The 24287-nt window shown below is 38.8% G+C and overlaps 1 protein-coding gene across 2 annotated transcripts in view; it reads right to left on the reverse strand.

Moving 5' to 3' along the window:
* Nucleotides 1–4228: 4228 nt before the first annotated feature.
* Nucleotides 4229–24287, reverse strand: part of LOC121168037 (conserved oligomeric Golgi complex subunit 6) — a 64399-nt gene continuing 44340 nt past the window's right edge. Inside the window, exons 16-19 of one of the 2 annotated variants that reach the window (XM_040997804.1) lie at nucleotides 22298–22405; nucleotides 21761–21814; nucleotides 18846–18925; nucleotides 4229–4853 (exon numbers count right to left, since the gene is read on the reverse strand). In XM_040997804.1, the coding sequence (XP_040853738.1) occupies nucleotides 4832–4853; nucleotides 18846–18925; nucleotides 21761–21814; nucleotides 22298–22405 (264 nt within the window). In that variant the 3' untranslated portion in view covers nucleotides 4229–4831. Of the gene's footprint in view, nucleotides 4854–6574; nucleotides 8182–18845; nucleotides 18926–21760; nucleotides 21815–22297; nucleotides 22406–24287 lie in introns of those variants that run through there. The other variant, XM_040997803.1, reaches the window with a different exon arrangement.

Consider the following 24287-nt stretch of genomic DNA (forward strand, 5'->3'; position numbering starts at 1 on the left):
AGGAGTGCTATTGCTGGGTCATATGGTATGCAGATTTTGAGTTGTTTGAGTGTTCTCCAGACTGATTTCCATAGAGGCTGTACCAATTTGCAGCTCCACCAGCAGTGGAGTAGGGTTCCCTTTTCTCCGCATCCTCGCCAGCAAGCGTCGTTGGTGTTCTTGTTTATGTGGGCCAATCTTGCTGGTGTTAGGTGGTACCTCATCGATGTTTTAATTTGGATTTCCCTTATTGCTAGGGAGCTGGAACATGCAGCACAATCAGTAATTGCAAAAACATGGAAGCAACCAAAATGCCATCAGCAGAAGATTGGATAAGAAAGCTTTGGTTCATCTACTCCATGGAATAATACTCAGCTATTAAAAAAAACAAAATGCAGTTCTTTGTGGCTAAATGGGCACAACTGGAAACTATAATGCTAAGGGAAATGAGTGAATCCCAAAAGATTAGATACCACATGTTTGCCTTGATTTAACCTGTAATTTTTGTATGGTTGTTTGTTATTTTTTGAACCTGTCATTGATACTGTCTCAACCCAGATGTTTCGAAGAATGGAACTTGCATTATTTTTAACATATTGTTTACCCAATACTATGTCAATTAATTCCATAATGTTGTATATTGATACTGAGGCCTTGTTGGGGCTTTTAACTGACCGGATCTTTACTCTGTTAGACCTATCTTCAGACCATAGAAGGTCTCCCCAAGAGGCCACTGAACTTATCTGGACAATAAGACGCTGAACTTTATGCTAGGCATGTGTTTGCAAGCAATGAATCTCAACTGAACTTGAACTATGGTTATGCAACAAGGTGGAGGAATCCACCATGGGGGGAGGGGTATGGGAGGAGTGGGGGGAATCCCCAGCGCCTATAAAACTGTACTACATAATACAATGTAAGCAACAATAAAAAAAAAAACAAAAAACAAACAAAAAAAACCCTTCTGAACAGCTCATTCCCAAATCATTCTGGTTAGTTTATTGTTCATTCCAACTGTTACTTACTGCTCCAGGTTGCAGTGACTAACACAAGTCTTTTAGATAAATTCACCTAGATCGTGGCGTTAGCATTGCATAAATTTCAAGTAAGATACAAACAAGCTTTCTGAGTGATCTTCTCAAGGTCACCAAATTAAAAAAGGCCAATTTTTGCAAGTCCCTTCTACCATTTTTTTTCACATTTGAGCTGATTTTATTCATCTTTTTCTCCAATACCGACAATCCTAGTCAACCTCATTTTCTTTTTCCACATTCTTCTTCTTCTTCTTCTTCTTATTATTATTATTTTCTGTATCTGGGGTAAGGAGAGAGATAAAGAGAAAAGCCCCACCCGGCCTCCCACCCATCCCAGGTCCCCAACATGCAGCATGCTCTGAGGGTCCTGCTCAAGGGTTTTGATAGTTCCACAGGTCTGAATTGCTGCTAATCTTGCTGTTCTAAGCACAATAAAATCTATTCAGAATTCACTGGTCGACATAGTCTCTTCATGGTTGGGGTTCTGAGATCAGTAGCTCAGTTGGAAGGATCCCCAGAGAAACTTTGACTGAGGTGATCCCAGACCTGACTCTTGCTTGCGCTTGCCAGTAGAGGGTCCGGCACAGTCCGTCACCCCAGGCAGCTTATGCATATGCTGGTGGTTGCAATTGCTGCGTCAGTTCTGATTCCAACCCTGTGTTCCACATGAACCAATCTAGTAAGAATGCCAGATGATCTTTTCAACACTCTTAACTGGGCTTAGAACAAAGTATGGACTCCACCTGTGTGATAACACCAGAATCACTGCTGTTCTGATCCAAACTGCCTTTTTCTATCTTTTTTCCTTTGTTTGATAATCTAGGTTTGTGTATCTTTAAACAGTTTCTTCCCAGAGATCTGACAAAGCTGATTTTAACTTTTGGAGGCCAATTTTGTTGTAGTATTATTACAAAGGAGAAGTTTGCAATTTCTTCATCCACCATTTTGCTGAGGTCGTAATGCTGTTATACAATTCGATGCATAATGTCTTAACCAAAGAGCCAAAAGGGACCAGATGATTACAATCATCCAGAATCAAAAGTGTGTAATTGTGGCTTGAGGTATTCTCTGCACTCTTGTGGACTTCAGTGTCCTGTACACACATCTAGCTGAGCTACACAGGATGCTGTGCATTCTCTCCTCTTACATGCATAAGCACAAACGTCACTATCTATCTGCAGGACAGGGAGTTCTTCAGTAACATGATTAAAACTCTGACATTTATTACTGATCCTGATTACAAGCTTTCTGGGTACATGTACAGTGCTACAAGGGAAAAATTCCACATGTGATGGATGTGAAATCCACATGGGGTGGATGAAACAAAGGTTCACTAAAATTATTGTATAACATCGAATTCAGTCTGTATGTGTACGTAACACCTCCAAATTGTGCTTTTAGACTGGGTTCCATCCAAGATATCACAGTATGTGCACAAAGATTTTCCAAAATTTGAAATCCAAAGCACTTCTTAAGTATTTCAGATAAGAGATATTAAACTCAATCTGAGCTCTAACATTAGCCCTGATCCCATGCTAACAAAATAACTAAATTATCTTTTTGTGAAATATATAATGACAGCTCATACAGTATGGAAGTACAGAAATATTTAAATAAAATAACACATACCAGCAATCGTCTAATAGAACATGATCAGGTTTCTTCACTCCTGTATTTTCCTTACAGATTCACTGTAAGAGTACCCCAAAAACAATGTACAATTTTAACACTTCATAATGTCTATAAATGGAATCACACTACTGTGATATTTTTCTCAACATTATGTACTTAACAAGCTTTCATGTCATAGTGTCATACAGTATGACAGATATAAGGACATTTAACACTAGTAAAGATAGGACAGAACTTACTAAGACAATTAATAATTTGTGAGAGTATTTTCCTCGTAATGGCAGGAGAAAAAAAAGTTGAGCCAATTTCTAGTGTACATTTTCTTTTTTTTTTTTTAAAGATTTATTTTTTATTTTTTTTTTTTTATTGGAAAGGCGGATGTACAGAGAGGAGAGACAGAGAGGAAGATCTTCCGTCTGATGATTCACTCCCCAAGTGAGCACAACGGCCGATGCTATGCCGATCCGAAGCCAGGAGCCTCTTCTGGGTCTCCCACATGGGTGCAGGGTCCCAAAGCTTTGGGCCATCCTCGACTGCTTTCCCGGGCCACAGGCAGGGAGCTGGAAGGGAAGCGGGGCTGCCAGGATAGAACCGGCGCCCATATGGGATCCCAGGCGTGCAAGGCGAGGACCTTAACCACTTGCGCCACCGCGCCGGGCCCTAGTGTACATTTTCAAAAGTCAATTTTCAGAAGCCGTGTAGAAGTTAAACAACCTCTATGAAAGAATATTATTTTAAAAAGAAATATGAGGGCCCAGTGCAATAGCCTAGTGGTTAAGGTCCTCGCCTGGCATGCCTGGGATCCCATATGTGCGCCGGTTCTAATCCCGGCAGCTCCACTTCCCATCCAGCTCCCTGCCTGTGGCCTGGGAAAGCAGTTGAGGATGGCCCAAAGCCTTGGGACCCTGCACCTGTGTGGGAGACCCAGAAGAGGCTCCTGACTCCTGGCTTTGGATTGGCTCAGCTCCAGCCGTTGCAGTCAATTAGGGAGTGAACCATAGGATGGAAGATCTTCCTCTGTCTCTCCTCTCTGATTATCTGACTTTTCAATCAAAATAAATAATCTTGTTTTTTTAAAAGAAATACGTGGAATGCTACTGAGTTTTCAGTAAGAGATGGATAGAGAACAAGTCAGTGGATTTGACAACATGCAATACTTAAAAGATGTTATCAGCTTAGTACTGATGTTGTTGAAACAATGAAAACATGCGAGGATACTTTACAAAGACTGAATAGGAAATATGGAAATAGATAAATGACATGTGTAAAAAACACTAAACATAAAGCAGAGAAATGAAGCTGTTATGATTTGACATGTGGACAGTTTTTTAAAAATTGCAAACATTACAGCATTCTTTATGTCTTTAAGAATAATCATAGATAAAGGAAATTAGTGATAAAGCAGATAAAAGAATAACCCAGAGTGAAGAGCGGGTGAGATGACAAGAGACAAGGGGAACAGGATGCAAAGTATGGAAACAGCTTGTCACAGGAACACAGACGTCACCTTGAATTTAACAGGAACAAGATAGAGGAGATGAGCATGGAAGAGGAGGGCAGGAAAATGAGGCAGATAAACTAATAATTTGCATTTTCTCAGTAAGTTTGGGGACAGTAAGAATGGGGGGGGGGGAACAGTCATGTTCAAAAGCCAGAAAATGAGTATGCCAAAGAGCCCGAACAGAACACCGGAGTGCAGAGGAGGCAGGACCTATTTAAATGGTGACCGAGTTTAAAATAAAAAAGTAAAAACCGGTCCATTCGTGCACTTTTTCTCAGGTAACAATCCCCCTCTAAAATACAAAGAAAAATAAACTGAAAAGTTTAAGCAGAGAAGGGTTTTACCAGGTAAAATTATTTTCGCTCTGAAGAAGGGCTGTACTGTTCAAGGTTATATTTCTGTTAAATCAAAATTCTCAAATGGTAACCTATGAAGTATACAGCAAAGCGAATGGTTTACATCTGTTATTAACTTGGTTTTCAAGTGTGTAAGACATCACTTTCTTCCTACTTACCTGAATTACATACAGTCATACATCAGTTACTGAGACACATTTTCATAAATGCTTTGTGAGGCAACTATGTCACTATGTGATATTATAGAGTGTTTTTCACATAAACCTAGATAAAATTGTCCATCACATACCTAGGCTAGATGGTCTCTTATTGGTAACATTAGCAGTGGATTATATATGTTCAGGAGCCACGCTGAAAAGGAAAACATGAGACTGAATTAGGCACAATAAACGATGCAACACAAATGCAGTAAAAATGACACAAAAAGGTTTCTGCTAGTATAACTTAACATACTGTTTCTACAGTGAATAACTGCAAAATAAATAGTACAGTGCCAGGTTCGTGAGCCACAGGGATGGGGATATTCCAGCAGGGCCTGGGTACTTAGGCCTGCCTGCGAGGTGGGTACCAGGTCCATGAGCCCCAGAGGCAGGTGTTCCGGTAGGGCCTATGTCACCTGGCCTAGTTCCTTCAGCTTGTATGAGTGGTGGAAGGTCTGGTGAGGCTTAGTTCGCCTGGCTTGGGAACCCTGTGCCCACTGGCAAGGTGGATGTTGAGTCTGTGAGCCCTAGCAGCAGTGGATCTGGCAGGGGTGGTGGATTTGGTTGGGCCCAGGTCGCCCGGCCCAAGTTTCTTGGCCTGCCTGTGAGGTGGGTACCAGTTTCATGAGCCCCGGTGGGCCCAGGTTGCTTGGCCCCAGGTCCTTGGCCAGCCTGCAAGGTGGGTACTAAGTCTGTAAGTCCTGGGGGTCAGGGATCCAGTGGGGCCTGGGTCACCTGGACTGGGTCCTTGGGCCTGCCAGCAAGATGGTGCCAGGACCATAAGCCCTGGGGGACAGGTGCTCCTGAGGGGCTAAGTCACAGGACCTGGGTCGCCTAGCGGCCCAAATCCTTGGCTCCGCCTGTAAAAACACATCCTCCTCAGTGGAAAAGATGGAGCAGTGGATGGCAGGCCCTGATGCACATGGAGAATATGGCAGTCCATTGGTTACCACAGCAGAAGAACAGAATAAACTGGACAACTACCCCAGCCAAACGATGACAGCAAAAATCTGGGTGAATGGAGACTTAAGGTCAACTATGTCAGCCAATGGACACTGGGAGGGCTTCCTCATCCTTGGATCAGCGAAATCGACAGCATTTCAGAACTATCCAAACCACTTGGGCAGAACCCTAGGAGAATGCACCACATCGGGACCCCTGGTGGATAGGAATCCCGGGCACTGGGGCAATTGGGAAGCTATGTGTGACTTCTCCCTTATCTCTCCCTTTCCTCCAGAAACAGAAAGAAATAAAAAATTTGGAAACAATGATCACACCCACTTTTCCCCAACTCTTGATCCTCCCCACCCTGATCAACTATGTAAATATCATCGAGAATTTTTTAAAATGTACACTGTAAAATAATAAAACCATAGTAATAGACCAGTAACATCACTGAATATCAAGCATAGGTACTGTATTTAATTGTACAGGTAATGCTTTTACACAACAAACACCATAGCAGGTATATTCACACCATTATCACCATAAGACATCATATATAACATTACAATGTTCTGAGGGTATAGGAATTTTTCAACTCCGTTATACTTGCAAGCAAGCACCATCATATAATAAGTCCAACGTTGACCAACACATTGGCAAGAGGCACATGATAGTGGTTTCTTTTCCTACGCACATGTTTGCCAAAATCATCTTAATGAAAGTGTAAGGAAACTTAAAAAAAAAAACACAAAAAAACACTGCAAAGACTGCTACTATAGAAATAGTTTAATCTTTTATTTAAGAAAATGAGGTAATTAGTAAAATACATTATTGCATAGAAAACAAAGAACTGCATTAATGGTAAAGTGTCAACATCGTTTTCACAGTAGAAATAAATTATGTAAGATTTAAATAACATTTTATTTATATATCTTTTATATGCCTTATTTAATCTTCGAAGGAAAAGGAATAAAAATATAGTTTTGTACAAGAATAGATGAAACATCATCAATCATTCTCACTCTAAAAGAATCACAGTAGGTATAAACAAGTGTAAGCTTCAGGCATGTTAATAAACTATGTTCTACAAACACAAATTTGATATGTCAAATCTATAAGTATCAATTTTATTACTTTACAAAATTTTTGAACTAGTTAACTTTTTCTTTTGTGCCTTGGTTTTCTCAATTCATAGCTTAAAAACTACCTCTTTTCTCTACCAAAAATCAAGATTTTTGGGGGGAGGACTAGTAAGAACAGTTTTGAAAACCTTAACAAAATAAAACCACATCAAACCCATGCAGTTGTTAACAACTACAGTGATTCTGAATGTTCATCAGTTTACAGGAACCTAGTATATATTTCCTGGATTAAAAACCTAAGCTTCTAATCATAAAGTGATGTCAAAGAAAGTAAACTGTGGATTAAGCTGATTTTATCAGTACACAAATATGCTTCTACTGAAAAGTTCTACACAGTCCAGTCTGCAAATGTGCACTTACAGTTAACAAAAGCGTTGAAAAGAAAACCCCTTCTCAAGTTACAGCCTGGGTCACCCTTCTGGAGGCAAATTCACTGCCTACTAGCAACTGCTCCTCCGGCAGTCAATGTTTGTTGCTGGATGGATGTAGAGTGCACACTGTTCAGCCAACACCTGTTCTTAAACATGCATCTCCCGACCTGACACTCAAAGCAAGGTCCGGCTTTCCTCCAGGGCATCCACAGGCATCCACACTGTATTTAAATGACTTCACTGCTTTTTTCCTTTTTGCTAACTGTATATTTACAATTACACATAAACACATAGTCAATTACAAAAACAGTAAGTAGATGCCCGGCTGGGTACACCAGCAGCACAAACTACTGTCTCTTTTCCTTTCTTCTAACACTTTGAGACAGTTCTGGAGAAAAAGATACAGGTAACATTCCAAAAAGTCATGAAGTCAACTTACATCAATACCTAAAAAGAAAGGAAATGAATCTTTGGATAAAGAGACATTTATTGGATCATAACCTCAAGCTAATTCTTAACCTCACACAATTTTTAGATGCTATCAACTAAAAACTAGTTTTGTAAAAAAAAAAAATTAGCCAAATCTCTCAGTCCTCTTCTCCCATATATTTGTGTTCCAGAGTTGATGGAAATTACAGAGCTAGAAATGCAGCCTACAATAGAGCACTTCTATGAAGCTGAAAGGGGGCAATATGAACTCAGGCCAGCATCATGCTTACTTTCAGGTTAGTGAATGCAAAGGGCATTATTTTAATCTACAATCTCATGACACAAAGAAAATTCTATCAAATGTAAATGATAAGTCTTCTAAAACAACGGCAGTCTTCAGTGTCTTAGGAATGTGACAGCGTGCCAACAGAACAAACAAGACAATCAGGAGAGAAGTGTTTGCACTTGCTGTGGTGATCGGTGTAGGATGGTCTCTGGATCTTTGTACTCATTGATGGGATTCAACACGGCTGCATACACTTCACCATAGGCTCTGCAGATCAGTTCTGTGGACTGTTTTATAATCTGCTCTCTAATGACAAACAAACAATCATGAACACATAATCTGAAAGAATGTTCCCAAGAATAAGAAAACTCATTGCAATGCATTCCACACAACATGAAAGCTTCAGAGTCAATGCATTTCATCTTTAAATTATCACATAAATTAACATTTATGACTAAATTCCCAATACTTGATTGGTCCCAGAGGGTAAGAATTGTGTCTTTCACTGTTGCATACTTAGGGCAAGCACTTTGTATGTATATATATAAATGCTATATATATATATATATAGCATTGTCAAACAAGAAAACACAAACTGTATGCACATTCAATGTTTCCTTTATTTTCCTGAAAGAAAAAAGCTTACAATTATTCATATATCAGAACACAACTTGTCTCCAAAACATTTGTAATACACTGTCTTTTACCTACAAATCCGACAATAACAGCCACATCCCCTAGATTTCTCTTAATCTGTGGATCACCTGGATAAAATGTGGTATCTGCCTACAGCAAACTATAGTATTCTCATAAAGAAAAACTTTTTGCAAAAGTATGTGAAAAAATAAGAAGTTAGGACTTACAAATGTTTTAAAAATATTCAGCCAGGATAAGAGCATTTGGTTCATTAAATCTGCATCAACTTTCTCATGTTTTCATGCTATCTAATTCCTGTCATCAGTCACTTGCATTATTCATACATACTCATAAGAATACTTTCTCCTTATCCTCACCAGTATTTTTTACTGTTTAATTTTTGGATATTGCCATCCTAACTGGACTGAGGGGAAACTTCATTGTGGCTTTGACTTGCATTTTTCTAATGGTTAGTTATTCTGAGTATTTTTTCATGTGTCTTCAGTGATGTGAATTTCATTCTTTGAAAATTGCCTGTTTGGGGCTGGCATTGTGGTATAGCAAGTTAAATTACTACCGCAGCATGAACATAAGGTATAAGTATTGGTTCAAGTCTCAGCTGCTCCACCTTCCAACTCAGCTACATGCTGATGTACCTCGGAAAGCAGCAAAAGATGGCCAAAGTACTTGGATTCCTGCACCTGCCTGGGAGACCCACAGGAAGTTTCTGGATTCTGGATTCATCCTAACCCAGGCTTAGCTGCTTTAATAGCCATTTGGGGAGTGAAGTAGCATATTGAAGGCCTATGTCTGTCTGTCTCTCTGTAACTGCTCTTCAAATAAACATAAAAAAATTTTTTTAACTTAAAAAAAAGAAAAGAAAAAAATGCCTCTTCATATGCTTTGGTGTACTCTTTACTGGATTGGCGGCTGTGATGTTCAGTTGTTGAGCTCCTTCTGGATATTAATCACTTACAAGATAGATAAATTGCAAATATTCTGTCAGCTGCCCTTTCACTTTGCTGAGTGTTTCCTTTGCTGTGTAGAAGTTTCTTAGCTTGATATAACTCCACTTGTCTGTCTTTACTTTCATTGCCTGTGCTTCTGAGATCTTATCCAGGAAGTCCTTCCCTGTGTCAACAGCTTGCACTGATTTTCCTGTTTCCCTCTAGTAATTCAGCGCTTGCAGATCTTAGCTTTAGAAAACTGATCCATTTTGAATTAATTTTTTGCATAGGGTGCCTTATTTCACGAGACTTATAAACATGGAAATCAAATCTTTCTAGTACTGTTTCTTAAACAGTCTGTTCTTCAGGGAGTGAATTTAGATCCTTTGTTAGATCAGTTGGGTTTTGATACATGGATTAGTTTCTGGGGTTTCTGATCTGTTCCACTGGTATACATGTTTATTTCTGTGCCATTGCTAGGTGGTTTTAATTACAACTGCCTGCAGCTTGTCATGAAACCTGAAATTGTAATGCCTCTGATGTGTTTTTATAATCCAAGATTGTTTTAGCTATTTGTAATCTCTTATGTCTCCACACAAATTTTAGAATCTTTTTCTAGATCTGAGAATATCTTTTGTATTTTAATAGGGATTGAGCTGAATCCGTAAACTGCTTTAGGCATAAAGGGCATTTTACTGGTATTCCATCTTCCTGCTAATCCAAACTGAAGGAGCCGGCAGTGATTAATCAAATGATTGAATTCCTGTCATTTATGTGGGAGTTCTGGACACCAGGTCCACCCAGCATAGTCCAGTCCTGGCTAGTGAAGATATCTGGAAGGTGACACACTGACAGGACCTGTCTGTCTTTCAATTAAACATTTTACTTATGATGGTTAAAGGCCCAGCAGTAGGATGCTGCCTGTGATACCACAATCAGATACGGGCTCTGGCTTGAGTCACAGTTGATCCACTTTCATCGCAGCTAACTGCTAATAGTCTGAGACAATCAGCAGACGATGGCTGCAGCTGAGCCCCTGGACTCACTCGAGGCACCAGGAAGAAGTTCCTGGCTCCTGGCCTCAGCTTTGGCCAGAGTTGACCACTGTGACTATTGGGAGAATGAACCAGCATATGGAAAATTTCTCTAATTTCATCTAAAATAAATCTTTTTAAAAATTCTTAGGATTACAAAAATATATGATGTTCACAATGTAGTTGCTTGCAAAACTTCAAGTAACATCCTTTAAAATCCAGTATGTTCTGAATGTGGTAACTGAATATTTTGTGAATCTGTGAGGAAGAAAAAAGGATCCTTCAAATCAATGGAGTCTTATTCTTTCCCTTTTTCCATGAGTTAGTAGTTATTTAATGGTCAATAGTATACTTACAATCGACCAATCTAACATATAGTATTTTCGGGAACTTGGATCCATAAATAATTATTTAAAAGAAGCGTTTCAGTTATTTCTACATAAATATGTTTGTACAGTTAGAAAATGTTTTATTATGCACATTCACTCTTTATCTTTTAAAAATCTGTTGGTATATATATGTGCTATTGATATTTCTGTATTGACTTTATATCTTGCAATCTTGCCAAACTCTTTTGATAGCATTACTGGAGAATTTTGGTTTCCCAATGTATAAATCATGTCACCTCCTCTTTTCCTCTTTGTAGATCTTTGATTTCTTTTTCTTCTCTAATGGTTACGGCTAAAACTTCAAGAAATATTCAGAAGAGTAATGGTGAAGAGTGGACATCCCTCTCTGGTTCTAGAACTTAGTAGAAATGTTTCCAACTTTGCAACTTTGTCCATTCAATGTCATGCTGGCTGTGTTTCTTTATAGTTTTCCTTGTTTGTAGTGAGATAAGTTCCCTCCACATTCACATTCAAGCTGCTCAAGTCCTTTTTTTTTTTTAAGAGTTATTTTACTTTTATTGGAAAGTCAGATATACATAGAGGAGGAGAGACAAAGAGGAAGATCTTCTGTCCGATGGTTCACTCCTCAAGTAGCCACAACGGGCTGATCCAAAGCCAGGAGCCAGGAGATTCCTCTGGGTCTCCCACGTGGGTGCAGAGTCCCAAGGCTTTGGGCTGTCTTCGACTGTTTTCCCAGCCATAGGCAGGGAGCTGGACGGGAAGCATGCTGCCAGGATTAGAACCAGCGACCATATGGGATCCTGGTATGTTCAAGGCGAGGACTTTAGCTACTAGGCTAATGTGCCATTATTTTATCAAATGTTTTCTCTGCACTTACAATAGTCACACGGTTTTTATGCGTTATTGTTTCAGGTTTAGGGATATGCAGGGACTGAACCACTACTGTATCCTAGGGGGAAAAATCCATTTGCTAAAGGTAGATAACTCTTTTTAATGTTGGATTCAATTATCAACCTTTTTCTTGATTTCTTAATTTCAGCATTTGTGCTCATCAGAGATATGTTCACCAAAGGGAACTCTCTTTGCTCTAATTTTTCCTGGTTTCATATTTAAAGTAATAATAACTTCATCAAAGAACTTTGAGAGGATTGCCTCCTTTTCAATTATTTTAAATACTTTAAGAATTGAGATTGGGGGGCCTGGCGCAGTGGCGCAGTGGTTAAGGTCCTCGCCTTGCACACCCAGGATCCCAATATGAGCGCTGGTTCTAATCCCGGCAGCCCCGCTTCCCATCCAGCTCCCTGCCTGTGGCTTGGGAAAGCAGTCCAGGACGGCCCAAGGCTTTGGGACCCTGCACCCACGTGGGAGACCCGGAAGAAGTTCCTGGATCCTGGCTTCGGATCGGCATAGCATCGGCCGTTGCGCTCACTTGGGGAGTGAATCATTGGACGGAAGATCTTCCTCTCTGTCTCTCCTCCTCTCTGTATATCCACCTTTCCAATAAAAATAAAATAACAATTAAAAAAAAAAAAGAATTGAGATTGGGTCTTTGCAAGTTTTGGTAGAATTCAGCAGATAAGCTATACAGTCCTGAACTTTCCTTGTCGGGAGGTTTTTGATGACACAATCTCCTTGAACTTACTGATCTGCTTAGGTCTTCTGTCTTCGTGCCTCAAATAATTGAATTTAATTTTTCCAGAAATTATTCATTTCTACTAGATTTGTTGACATATAGATGCAGCAATTCCTGATGATACTGTTTTTGTAATATCTACTATAAAACCTTCTTTTTTGTTTCTCAACTCATGAAGTCTTCTCCTTCCTTTTTGTTGGTTGAGCAGATCTATGGATTATCTAATTTTTTTTAATTGTCAAACTAGCACTTTACCTCACTGATCCTTTGTACATTACCTTGACTTCAAGTCTGTTCACTTTTTATCTATTTTTTGATTATTTATTTCCTTCTTCTAATTTTGAGTTTGGTTTTTCTTGTCACTTTGAGTCTTTGAGATATACTGTTAGATCACTTATGGGTCTTTACTTAATGTATGCACCAAATACTATAAACTTCCCTTTCAACACTATTTTTTTTTCTTGCAGGGGAGGTCCTCAGGTAGGTAATTTTCTGGAACTGGTCATTTATAGGTATTTTAAAGGGGTCAGGATCGGCCCAGCACGGTGGCTTAGCGGCTAAAGTCGTCTTCTCAAAAGTGCCAGGATCCCACATGGGTGATGGTTTATATCCCGGCAGCTCTGCTTCCCATCCAGCTCCTTGCTTATGGCCTGTGAAGGCAGTCGAGGACGGCACAAGGCCTTGGGACCCTACACCCGTATGGGAGACCTGGAAGAAGTTCCTGGATCCTGGCTTTGGATCAGTGTAGCACAGGTCATTGCAGTCACTTGAGGAGTGAAACAGACAGAAAATCTTCCTCTCTGTCTCTCCTCCTCTCTGCATATCTGACTTTGTGACAAAAATAAAATAAATCTTGGAAAAAAAAAGGTCAGAATGAGTGAGGTTAAACTAAATGAACTAATATGTTATAGAAAAAACAAAATCATGATTTTTAAGGTTATTTTTTTCCACCTTCGTTAGATAGTCTACAAGTGCACAGGTTCACAGAGGATACAGACTTCCAACCATAGTCAGTAGAATCAAACAAAGGCTCGTCTCTTGAAACAGTAACTGCTCACTGACCTACACCCAATGCTTCAGAACGACACTGGTAAGTCACGCTGCTCTGCTAACGCTTCATTTGCCTTTCCATATTTTGAAAGCTCTTTAGTATTTCCTACACTTTAAAAGTAGTACATTAAAGCAGTGTATCACATAGAACATACAATAATAATTACTTAGTTTTCTGCTAGAAAAGAAAGATAACGGGATAGAGAATGGTTTTCCACACAATTTTAAAAAGGGGCATTATTTTCAAATTACTTCTGCAACACTGAGGAAATTAAACACCCAGTTTAGTGTCATAAAAATCGAGTACTATAAATTCTAAAAATCTGATTAAAGGTTAATATATAAACACAGAATGATGGGAGTCCAGGTAAGTCTGAGCAGCAGCACAGGTGTCTGGATCCCCCAGCCACGTGGCTGTAGTTCGGGGTACCAGTGTCCGCCCAAGCTTCCTTCCTGCTGGGGATCCTGACTCCCCATCTAATGCAGCTAGGTGAGGGAAGGGTCATGAGCTTGTCCAAGCCCAAGGTATGAGAATTTCCTCTATTCAGAGACCATCCTGGGGACGGATCTTGGACGATTCTGAGCATGCACAGAATTATGCCTCCATCCACGCTGTCATCTTGACAAATCCGAGAGCCAGAATGGTGTGTGGATCATGCCAGATTGGGCCGCAATACCAGCCAGTTCACATTAGGGCCAGGGGCTGGCTGGGCTGGCTAGGCTGTAGTCCCTACCAGCGTGAGCTGGAACCGGGAGTGGGCCAGGTTAGGCCAGGCTACAGCACCCACTGGTAATGCCAGCCTGGGTCAAAGTGCCCAACCAACATATGTGAAATCCAGGGGAGAGTGAGCGAACCCCGTAGGTTAGTTGCAAGGAGCTCCCCTGCTGGGCCACTATTCCCACAGGTGAACGTGAGAGCAGAAAGTGGGGGCAGATCAGGCCAGGCAGGGGTACAACCCCTGTTAGCCTCATATGAGCTGGATCAGGGGAAAGTCAGGCTGGATCCACTGCACCTCCTGGTGCATGCATAAGCCAGAGGGGGTGAGGGTTGGTTGGGCTTTGCTGCAGCATCAGCTAGCAAATGCTGGCATAGACGGAAAACTGTCGAGCTAAACTGCAGTACCACCTGGAGAATGTAAGATCCAGAGGTGGGAGTGGGCCCAGTAGGGAAACATCAGGCACCTCCTTCTTGGGTTGCCACTCCAACTGGTGAGCATAAGAACCAGGAATGGGACAGGCATGGCTAGACAGAGAATGGCACCCACCAACATGTGTGTGGGCTGGATAGTGGAGCTGGCTGGGTTGAACTAGGCTTCAAAGTCCATTGACACACATGAGAATTGAATGGGATGTGAGACGGACAAAACCAGTCTGCTGTACATACTGGCAAGAGTGAGAACCAGGATAGGGGCGGGTCTGGCGGAGGTTACTGTGGGTCGCCCTGAATAGGCTACAACTCCCACTGGTTTGCATGGGGGTTGAGTGTGTGGTGAGTAGGATCGTGCTGGACTGCAACACCTATTAGTTTGCGTAGAAGACAGGGCTGGAGACAGAACTGACCTAGCAAATGCAACTAACAATATGTACAAAGGCCAATTTGGGCAATGGACTGTGTTGGACCCTGTATTGGCAAGCACACACAAAAATCAGGTCTGGGATCACCTCAGATGAAGTTTCTTTGGGAATTTCCCCAACTGAACTGCTGGACTCAGAACTCCAACCATGGAGAAAATTGCAGGTTCCACAGTCTGACCATGGAATGCATACGTCAGAGCTGGGTCTCCTCTTAGCTAGACTTAGCTGGAGCAAAGACAGCATATCCAGAAACACATGGATGATATGGCAGTACACTGGATCCTGCAGAGGACACCTGGTACCATAACAGAGGATGGAGGACAGAACAAATTCATCAACTACCCCAACCAAGTGTTAGCAGTGAATACCTGGGCAAATGGAGTCTCTAAAGTGAATTTAGTCAGCCAGCGGAGTCTGGAGAGATTTCATTGTAATTGGAGTGGCAAGATCGGCAGCAATTAAAAATTGTTGAACTATCAAAATCACTTGAGCAGGATGCTCGGAACATGCCCCACATCGGGGACCCTGGGATGGTTGGGAGACTGGTTGTGGCTTCTCCCCTTATCTCCACCCTCCCCACAGATACAGGTCGAAAAGAAGAAACAATGGTCTCACTCAGTTTCCTCTAACCCTTGACCCTTTGCACCCAATCAAATATGTAAAAATTATCAAAAATAAAATTTATACAATTAAAAAATAAAACAAAAAAGAAAAATAAATGCATGATATCTTTCTTATTTTAAAATATGTTCACAAACATAACTGATTTTTAGACAATTATTTAAAGCACTGAACTAAAATGAATTGCTTACTTTCAGAATTAGTGAGCCCTTCATTAACCAGTACTGCAGGATTTTTGGTTACCGTAACTACTTGATACAACTTTATCATAATCATAAACCAAGCAATTCTAAAAATAGCTTTCTACCACATTCAAGTTTTATGATCACTAAAATTGAGCTTTATTATAGCACCGTAGTGAAGAGGGCAATCAGACGTCCCACATGAGAAAAGAAGGTATTGACAGAGTAAGCCTGAAAATTTCGCAGTATGACAGTACATCACGCAGTATAGATTGGTTAAAACTTGCATTCCTCCTTATCACAATAAAACATAAAAAATGTCATAATAGGTCAATTCAGTTTTTCATCCCAAGTCAGTTTCCTATTTTTCAAAGTGAAATCAAACTACATTTGAAGAGACTATTTCACTTACTTCACACAGATGTTATCTATTATACACAACAAACATCTTTGAGGTTCACTTAAAAATAATAAAGAGAAAGGGCTATTAAAAACATAATACTGAACAGACTCTAGGATCAGAAATACTAAAATCAAATCTTAATTCTGCTTCTTATTAATTGCTGAACCTTGGCACAATCATTTAACCTTTCCATGATATTGCTTTCATGAGTGAAACATTCTAATTTATACAATCAAAGGGATAACTAAATTCAGTAACTCATTAAAGGGTTATTTTGCTTGGGAAATTTAGGTAAGATCATAGTGGTTATAATAGATTGGCAGAGCAAGAGTGAAAATAAAATACTTTGGAAGCAAAGAAGATTAATTTAGACACAAATGATGTTTCCTTGAATCAGAGTGGTAATCGCAGAGATGCTGAAAGTGATCAGAAGTTCCTTTCATATATTTTTTTCTAGGTAAACATTTATCATTTGTTTTAAATAGTCTCTTATCAAGAAAAAAAAAAACAAGATTAACAGTGCTTTAAAAAATCTGTACTGAGTGGTTGGCGTTGTGGTACAGTAGGTGAAGTTGTAGCCTGCAATGCAGGCATCCCACCTACAGACAGTTCATATTCTAGCCGCTCCACTTCTGATCTACCTCCCTGCTAGTGCCGAGGAAAGCAGTCAAAAATGGCTCAGATGCTTGGGCTCCTGCCTTCCAGCAGCTGACCCAGAAGCTCCTGGCTTTACAAGGGCCCAACAATGGCCATTGTGACCATTTGGGGAGTGAATCAATAGATGGAAGATAATGTCTCTTTCTTTCTCTCTCTCCATAATTATTTCAAGTAAATAAGCAAATCAATTAAACAAACTCTACATGAGGTTTTTCTATATTAAAATAGGATAATTTGTTTTATTCAATTTATTGTACAAATCAATAAACGAATTTATAAAAGCAATATTGCTTTGAACTTCTTCCTTTTTACCTTATTTCCTCTTTATCTTCAAATAGCTTCTGCTATTGTATGTGCCTTCGTGAAGAATATGCTATTTTTATAGAAATGTGTAGAATTCTATAAAATTTATGCTGAAATATTAACACTACTAAATTACTTCACAGCATCCCAATTTTCCACCTTATTTTTTTGATTAATTACTAACCGTAATAGTTGATTCACCTATTTTTTCTCAGTCCTCTGAGCCCATACTTGACGTTATTTGTGGCTATGCTGTTGGATGCATATATTTACTACTTCATGCTCTTCAAACTGGACCCATCATTATTGTGAAGTATTTTATAACTAGTATTATTATCTACTTTGTAGTCTACTTTTGATCATATTAACATAGTTAATACAGCTTTATTATGATTAGCACTTGCACAATATATCTTGACTTGCCTCCCTTTTTTTTTACATTTACAGTATCTGTCTTTGCATTTAAGGTGCATGTTTGTGGTGTCTGGCATAGAGTTTAAACTACCATTTGGATCCTGGAACTACTGTGCATCCTAGCTCTCTGACGCTGTGCGTCCTGCGAGTCAGCAGGGCAAGGCTCAGTACTTGTATCCCTAGCACTCACATGAGACACTCAGACTGAGTCCTCAGCTACTGGCTTTGGTCTTGCCCAGCCCTGGGTGTTCTAGGAACTTGAGAAGTGATGGGAGATCTTTCTCTGTCTTTCAAATCAACAAAAATAAAGTAGATATCTTATAGACAGCAGGTAGTTGGGCCATGATTTTGCACATAATTAATTTGTCTTTCATTTACAACATGAAGTCCTTTTACATATTAGTTACCCTTACAGCTAGATTTAAGCACATTATCATGTTATTTGTTTTACACTTACCCATCTGTTCTGTTTTCTTCTTTTTGATGATAATAATTGTCCAACATTCTCTCTTACATCATCTCTTTCATATTAGATAATTTTGCTTTAGTACCACTACAAACCTACCATGGAACAGTAGACTTTTTTCTAGGTCAACTCAATAACTTTACAGCACAGTGTACTTGTACTTTCTACTCAAATAATTATGGACAGATTCAAGGTCACATCCTTGGGACAACAAGGAAGCAAAAATGCTGATAAACATATATCCTCAAAGGTAAATTTACTGATCTTAAAGATAGCTTTTTTATATATAAGAAATGTACTTTTGTTTAAAAAAAATATGGTGTAGGGCCTGGCGCAGTAGCCTGGCAGCTAAAATCCTCGCCTTGCACATGTACATAGAGGTGGTGTTTCTAATACCAGCTGCTCTGCTTCCCATCCAGCTCCCTGCTTGTGGTCTAGGACGGCGGTCAAGGATGGCCCAAAGTCTTGGGATCCTACACACGTGTGGGAGACCCAGAAGAAGCTCCAGGCCCTTGGCTTCAGATTGGCTCAGCTCTGGCCACTGTGGCCACTTGGAGAGTGAATCAACAGATAGAAGATCTTTGTCTCTGTCTCTCCTCCTCTCTGTATATTTGACTTTCCAAGAAAAACAAATAAATTTTCATATGTATATATATATATATGATCCATTACCAACTATTTAGAACAAAGCACACTTACTTTACTGTAGCACTTAGAAGCAAGCTCAGCTGAGGCATGAGCAGGCTGTCTGGGGCTGACAGGTAACGATCAAACTGAACCTACATGGGAGAGAAATGCAAAGTATAAAGTGAGTGCATTTGTTACCGAACAGTTCAAATGTGACCATCTCTATTAAGGATTATATTTTAGGAAAAGTCCCGTATTGCAATGCTCATTTTCCAAATGAGTATTTTCTAATAATTTTAATTAAAACATTATTTTAAATTACTAAAATATAAGCAATTCCATTTTTAGAATTCTGAATTCAAAATATTAATTTTAACATCCTTCACTACTTTTATTGAGTTATCAGATTTCAAGTCTACATTACCTCCCTGGATTTACTGTATTTGCTAATGTGTTCATTAATATATTCACTCAGTATTTCTGAAATACATATTATTAGAGAAGTCTCAGGCACTGAAAACACAGTAATTGAAAAACAGGACAACTTCTTGATTCACAGAACTTACAGTCCAATGAAGCAGGTTATAAACAACTAACAATGTAAATAACTATATAAACTGCAAACTGTGAAATGTTATGAAATAAAATTCAAGGTATTATAAAATGTAACTGGGAGCCTAGTCTGGTGCCTGGCAAGCACATAGTTGAGGAAACTGAGCTTATGTTGGAGTGAGATCCTAAAGATGAACAGACATTAAGCAGAGGAAGAAGGTTCTGGGAAAGGACTGCATGTGGAAGGAGACTGGAGGTAAGAAGGAAAATGACAAGTAATGTAAGGATCAGATCTCATAGGACTTACATGCCTTTCTGAGGATTTCAATTTCTCATCAAGTCATCAGCATGCTATTCTAGCAGCAGAGTAAGCTAAGTTTTAAGACTGTAAAGCTGGAATGGAAGACATTAATTGTCCATACAATTGTATCTGCTGCAGACTGCAGGGCAGTCAATGTGGGGAGAATTTGAGATACATTTAAGAAAGTCAACATGAAATCTTTATGACTTGCTTACTGGCAGGATGAAGAACCTGACTGCCAAATATTAAATTTATATAACTTAATTCACAATATTGTTATGAGACAAATATATTTACAATGTATTTATTTTGCCAAATAGGAACTGCATGCCTTTTGTATTACATCTATTTTCACCCTAATCCTCAGCAATGTATTGATCAGTAATTGTTGAAATGACAAATGGACAGATGTTGTTACCACTTTGTGTATTATGAAAACCTAAAAAAGGACATGAGCTAGAATGGGGCAGGCTAAGATTTGGATATGCAGAATTGAAGTTCCTCTGGAATCCTAAGTGGAGGTACCATACAGTTGGACATAAGATTATGAGTTAAACACAAAGCTTAATCTGGATTACACACTTAAATTACCTGCTCAACATTAAGACGAGGCACATAAGAATTTTAATGGGATTTAGAAGTATTATGTAGGTTAAATTATGGATTGAACATGTATCTAGACACAAGAAACAGAGGGAACAATGCATTTATTTAGTGCTAATACAACTGCTCTTTGTTTTAACATGTCTTTACTTGAGGGTAAATATCTTGAAATGCAATCACTAAGTTATATGGCAAGCTTCTATGTCATTTCCTAGGAAAGAAAAATCTTAATCTAAAAGTCATTCCTTTTGTTTCTATTTGAACTTTTTCACATATTTTCTTTGAATTTCTATTGTTTTTGCTGTTAGCATTTTTGGTATTGAGAAGTTATGATGTTTCGGTGTACAGTGTCACTTTGACATGATGTTCCTATTCAGTTTTTCAATTCTCCTTACTTAATACTAAGACAATCGGCTCTGCCTTTCTTGAATTTGTAAGGTATCATGTGGGTATATTCCTTTATGTTCACTTAAATTTAACTCTGATAAATGACATAAGAAAGCTCTGGCATTCAAAAGATCCTAGAGAATATTTTTGAAAGTCAAATCATTGAGATTCTAAGTATGTATATTTTAAACACATACAATAGGCAATATACTACAGCGACATTTCAAAGAAGTTTGTGAAAACTGAAATTAAGTCTATCTTGATGAGGAAAAAATTTTAAATCCACATATCCAAGAAATTTACAATGTACATAATGGAAACTCATATAATGACAAAAGTATGCACTGATTTCAATTTTTGCATCAACACAAGTCTATATTTTGATATCAATTTTCACAAACATTCTGAAGGACCCTAGTATAGTGATTGAGTCCATGAGCTCTGGAGGCTGACTTCCTGAATTTTGATGATCTAAGGCTCTAAGCATGAAAACAGTTGGCATACTCAGTAAGTAGTAATAGCTGTCGCTGCTAGGCTCTGTAGTTATTATTATCACTACCATTATAAAGCTTCCAAAGGCATCACTCCTGCAAGAAATAGGGCTGTATAATTGAATCACCATCAAATCACAGAAACATACTAGCAGGAAGGAATGTGGAAACACTCACTCCAGAGGGGAACACACTGGAGGTGCACTGGGTCGCACATTCAAGAGCAACACTCTTTAAAGACTAGAATCCAATTTCAGTTGTTATTTTAGGAAGAAGTCAAGAACTATAAACTAAGGATCATGGTAGTAGCAAGTCAATGATGAAATATAACTTCTTCATGTCTGTCCTTTTTATTTTTTCTCTATTACATTAGGAAAAAACTGAGAATGAAGAAATCCTAAACAGTAATAATCATACTGCCAGGTAGGATGAAATATTACTGTGTGAGGTTTATTACCTAAAGAAATACATACTCCACCATTACTGGTGGGCCCACTGTGAATATATATCAAGAGAGAAAAACTGTAAACCAAAACAAAATTATCAAACAGCCAAAAAAAAAAAAAGCCAAAAGAAGAAAATAAATTAAAAAAAAAAAAAGAAAGAGTGGTACATAAGAAATCTTAAATTGAAATACTTTCTTAAACACTCACCATCACTGCCTTCAGTGCCACAGAGTCTAGGTTTGGCAAATTAGCTAAAGAGCCCTATTAAAAAAAAAATAAAAAATATATAAAGGAAGGGATATGCATTTCATCTCACTTGCCCATTAATGGACTGCTCAAATTGGGAAAATCTTATTACTTATTTCCAAAGTCAAGGGTCATCTTCCATTTTTGCCTGTAAATAGTGTCTTTTAATTATTTTTGTATACTTTTAATCAAAACTATTGGTAGTAAGCAGGATAAAATATAATTTGAGAACATTCTACATCTAGGGTAATCATTTAAGAACTCCACATATTTTACCTCACTTAATCCTCAGAACTACCATATGACTCAAATACTATTTTTACCCCAAGCTAGAGAAAAGAAAGCAGATACAAAGAGCTAAGGCACGTTTCCAGGGGAAAAAAAGTTAATAAACGATACAGCCAAGATTCACATCCAGAGTTTAGCTCTAGCAGCTTAAGCAGCCATACTCTAAACTAGAGAATCTCTTGAACTAGAAACATCCATTTATTTGCTTACCTGTTCAGGCTTATGCTGTTGTACAGTGTTATAGATATAACTCAAGCCAACTCTAGTTAAGACATAAGAGGCTTGCTCATTTATTAGTGTGTCCAAATGTGCTTCAATCTAGAATAAAACAGAAATAAACACTTTAGAGGAGGAATACACAGATGAGAGTAGAAATGAACTAGCAGAGTCTTTGCTCTTCATCACAAATTTGTCGCCTATAGGAGCACACGTTATAAACCACAGACGGCTTCTAAGTTAATTTTCCTCCCCACAAAGAAGTCCTACAAAAAGAACATAAAGACATATTTTAAAAATGTTAACAAGGAGTTGAGTATTTAGTTTAGTGATTGCGACACCTATGTTGTTCCATGTTTGAGCGGCTGGGATCAATTTTTTTAAGATTTATTTATGTTTATTGGAAACTCAGATTTACAGAGAGAAGGAGAGACAGAGAGGAAAGATCTTCCATCTGCTTGTACACTTCCCAAGTGGCCGCAACAACTAGAGCTAAGTCAATCTGAAATCAGAAGCCAGGAGTTTCTTCTGGGTCTCCCACATGGTTGCAGTCTCCCAAGGCTTTGAGCCATCCTTTCTGCTTTCCCAGGCCACAAGTGGAGCAGCCAGGATATCAACTGGCACCATATGGGATCCAGGTGGAAGCAAAGCAGGACTTTAGCCTCTAGGCTACTCTGCCAGGCCCCAGGCATCAATTCTTAGTTGCAGTTCCTGACCTCAGCTTCCCACTATTGGCAACCTTGACAGGCAGCAGTCATGGCTCAAGTAATTGAAACTCTGCCACTCACTCAGAGGATCTCAACTGAGTTCCCACGTCCTGGGTCCAGCTGAGCTGTGGTCATCACAGGCATTTGGGGAGTAAACCAGAGGTTGGAACTCCATTTCAAGTATTATATATATTTTCAAAAAAATAAAATGGATTCCAGGACTAGCAGCTAACCAAAAGTATGAGTAGCTTCTCAGCTCTTTTAAAAGCTGTAAAAGGAAAACACAAGCAGACACATTAATAAAGAGTAACAGTATAAGATAAACTAAGAATTCTGGAAAGATGATTAAGATTTGATATTCCTGGCTAAGTTTACACCCTTCCAACTTGTTTGAATGACTCAATAAGCCAAGCATACCACCTAGGAAAGTCTGAAGGAAATCCCATTGCAACTGAGGTAGCCTACAGTCCTAAGGATATGCTGATCTGTGACAAGATGGGTAGTGCTGTGAACTCAACTGACTCTGAGTAAGCTAAGCGGTGACCCATGTGAAAAAGCAGAACAAGCAATGTTTCTTGAGGCAATACTAACGAAAAACACAGAGAACTTTCTTCTCATCTTCTTTTTCAAAGTAAATGCTTAAGGAAGTACAATCAAAGCCCTTACTGTATTTAAACTAGAAATCAAACATAAGATGCATTAATGTTAACATTTAATGAAAGTGAAAAGATGAGAGTTGCTACTAAGAATTAAAGTATTGTTGTGAAGACAAAAATGGAAGAAAACTAATTCAAAGACAGTAACAATGAAATGGATAAAAGTGATAGATTTTTAAAAAGATATTAGAGGATAGGTCCATAAGATAAGATCAATGAAAATCAGGAGGTTCGGATTTTAAAGCAATACACGAAGCAGTAATGATTATAGAAATAACAAAAAACTAAGTTTTGAAAGTTCAAATCTGACTTGATCTTCGAAATCCAAGAAATAACAGAAAAATGAGCATTACTTAGCAATATTCTGGGGAAATGCGTGAACTGAAAATCCTTATTGCCTTTCAGAAGGAGAGACTAGGGTAACACAAATGAAAGATAATCAGACTAGCTAGCACTTCCCCTCTGAAACACTGGAAAACACAAAATCAGAATGGGGAAAATGAGTGATTATTATTACTGTTGGAACAGGTCTGAAAATCAAGTCCTTTATCAAACCAAGTAAACTAATTCTCTGGAGGGCCTTGATGCACATATCATCTATACCTGCGCTCCTGTATTATC

This window comes from Ochotona curzoniae, unplaced genomic scaffold, assembly GCF_017591425.1.
Source record: "Ochotona curzoniae isolate NIBS_2020 unplaced genomic scaffold, NIBS_Ocur_1.0 patch47, whole genome shotgun sequence".
Lineage (NCBI taxonomy): Eukaryota > Metazoa > Chordata > Mammalia > Lagomorpha > Ochotonidae > Ochotona > Ochotona curzoniae.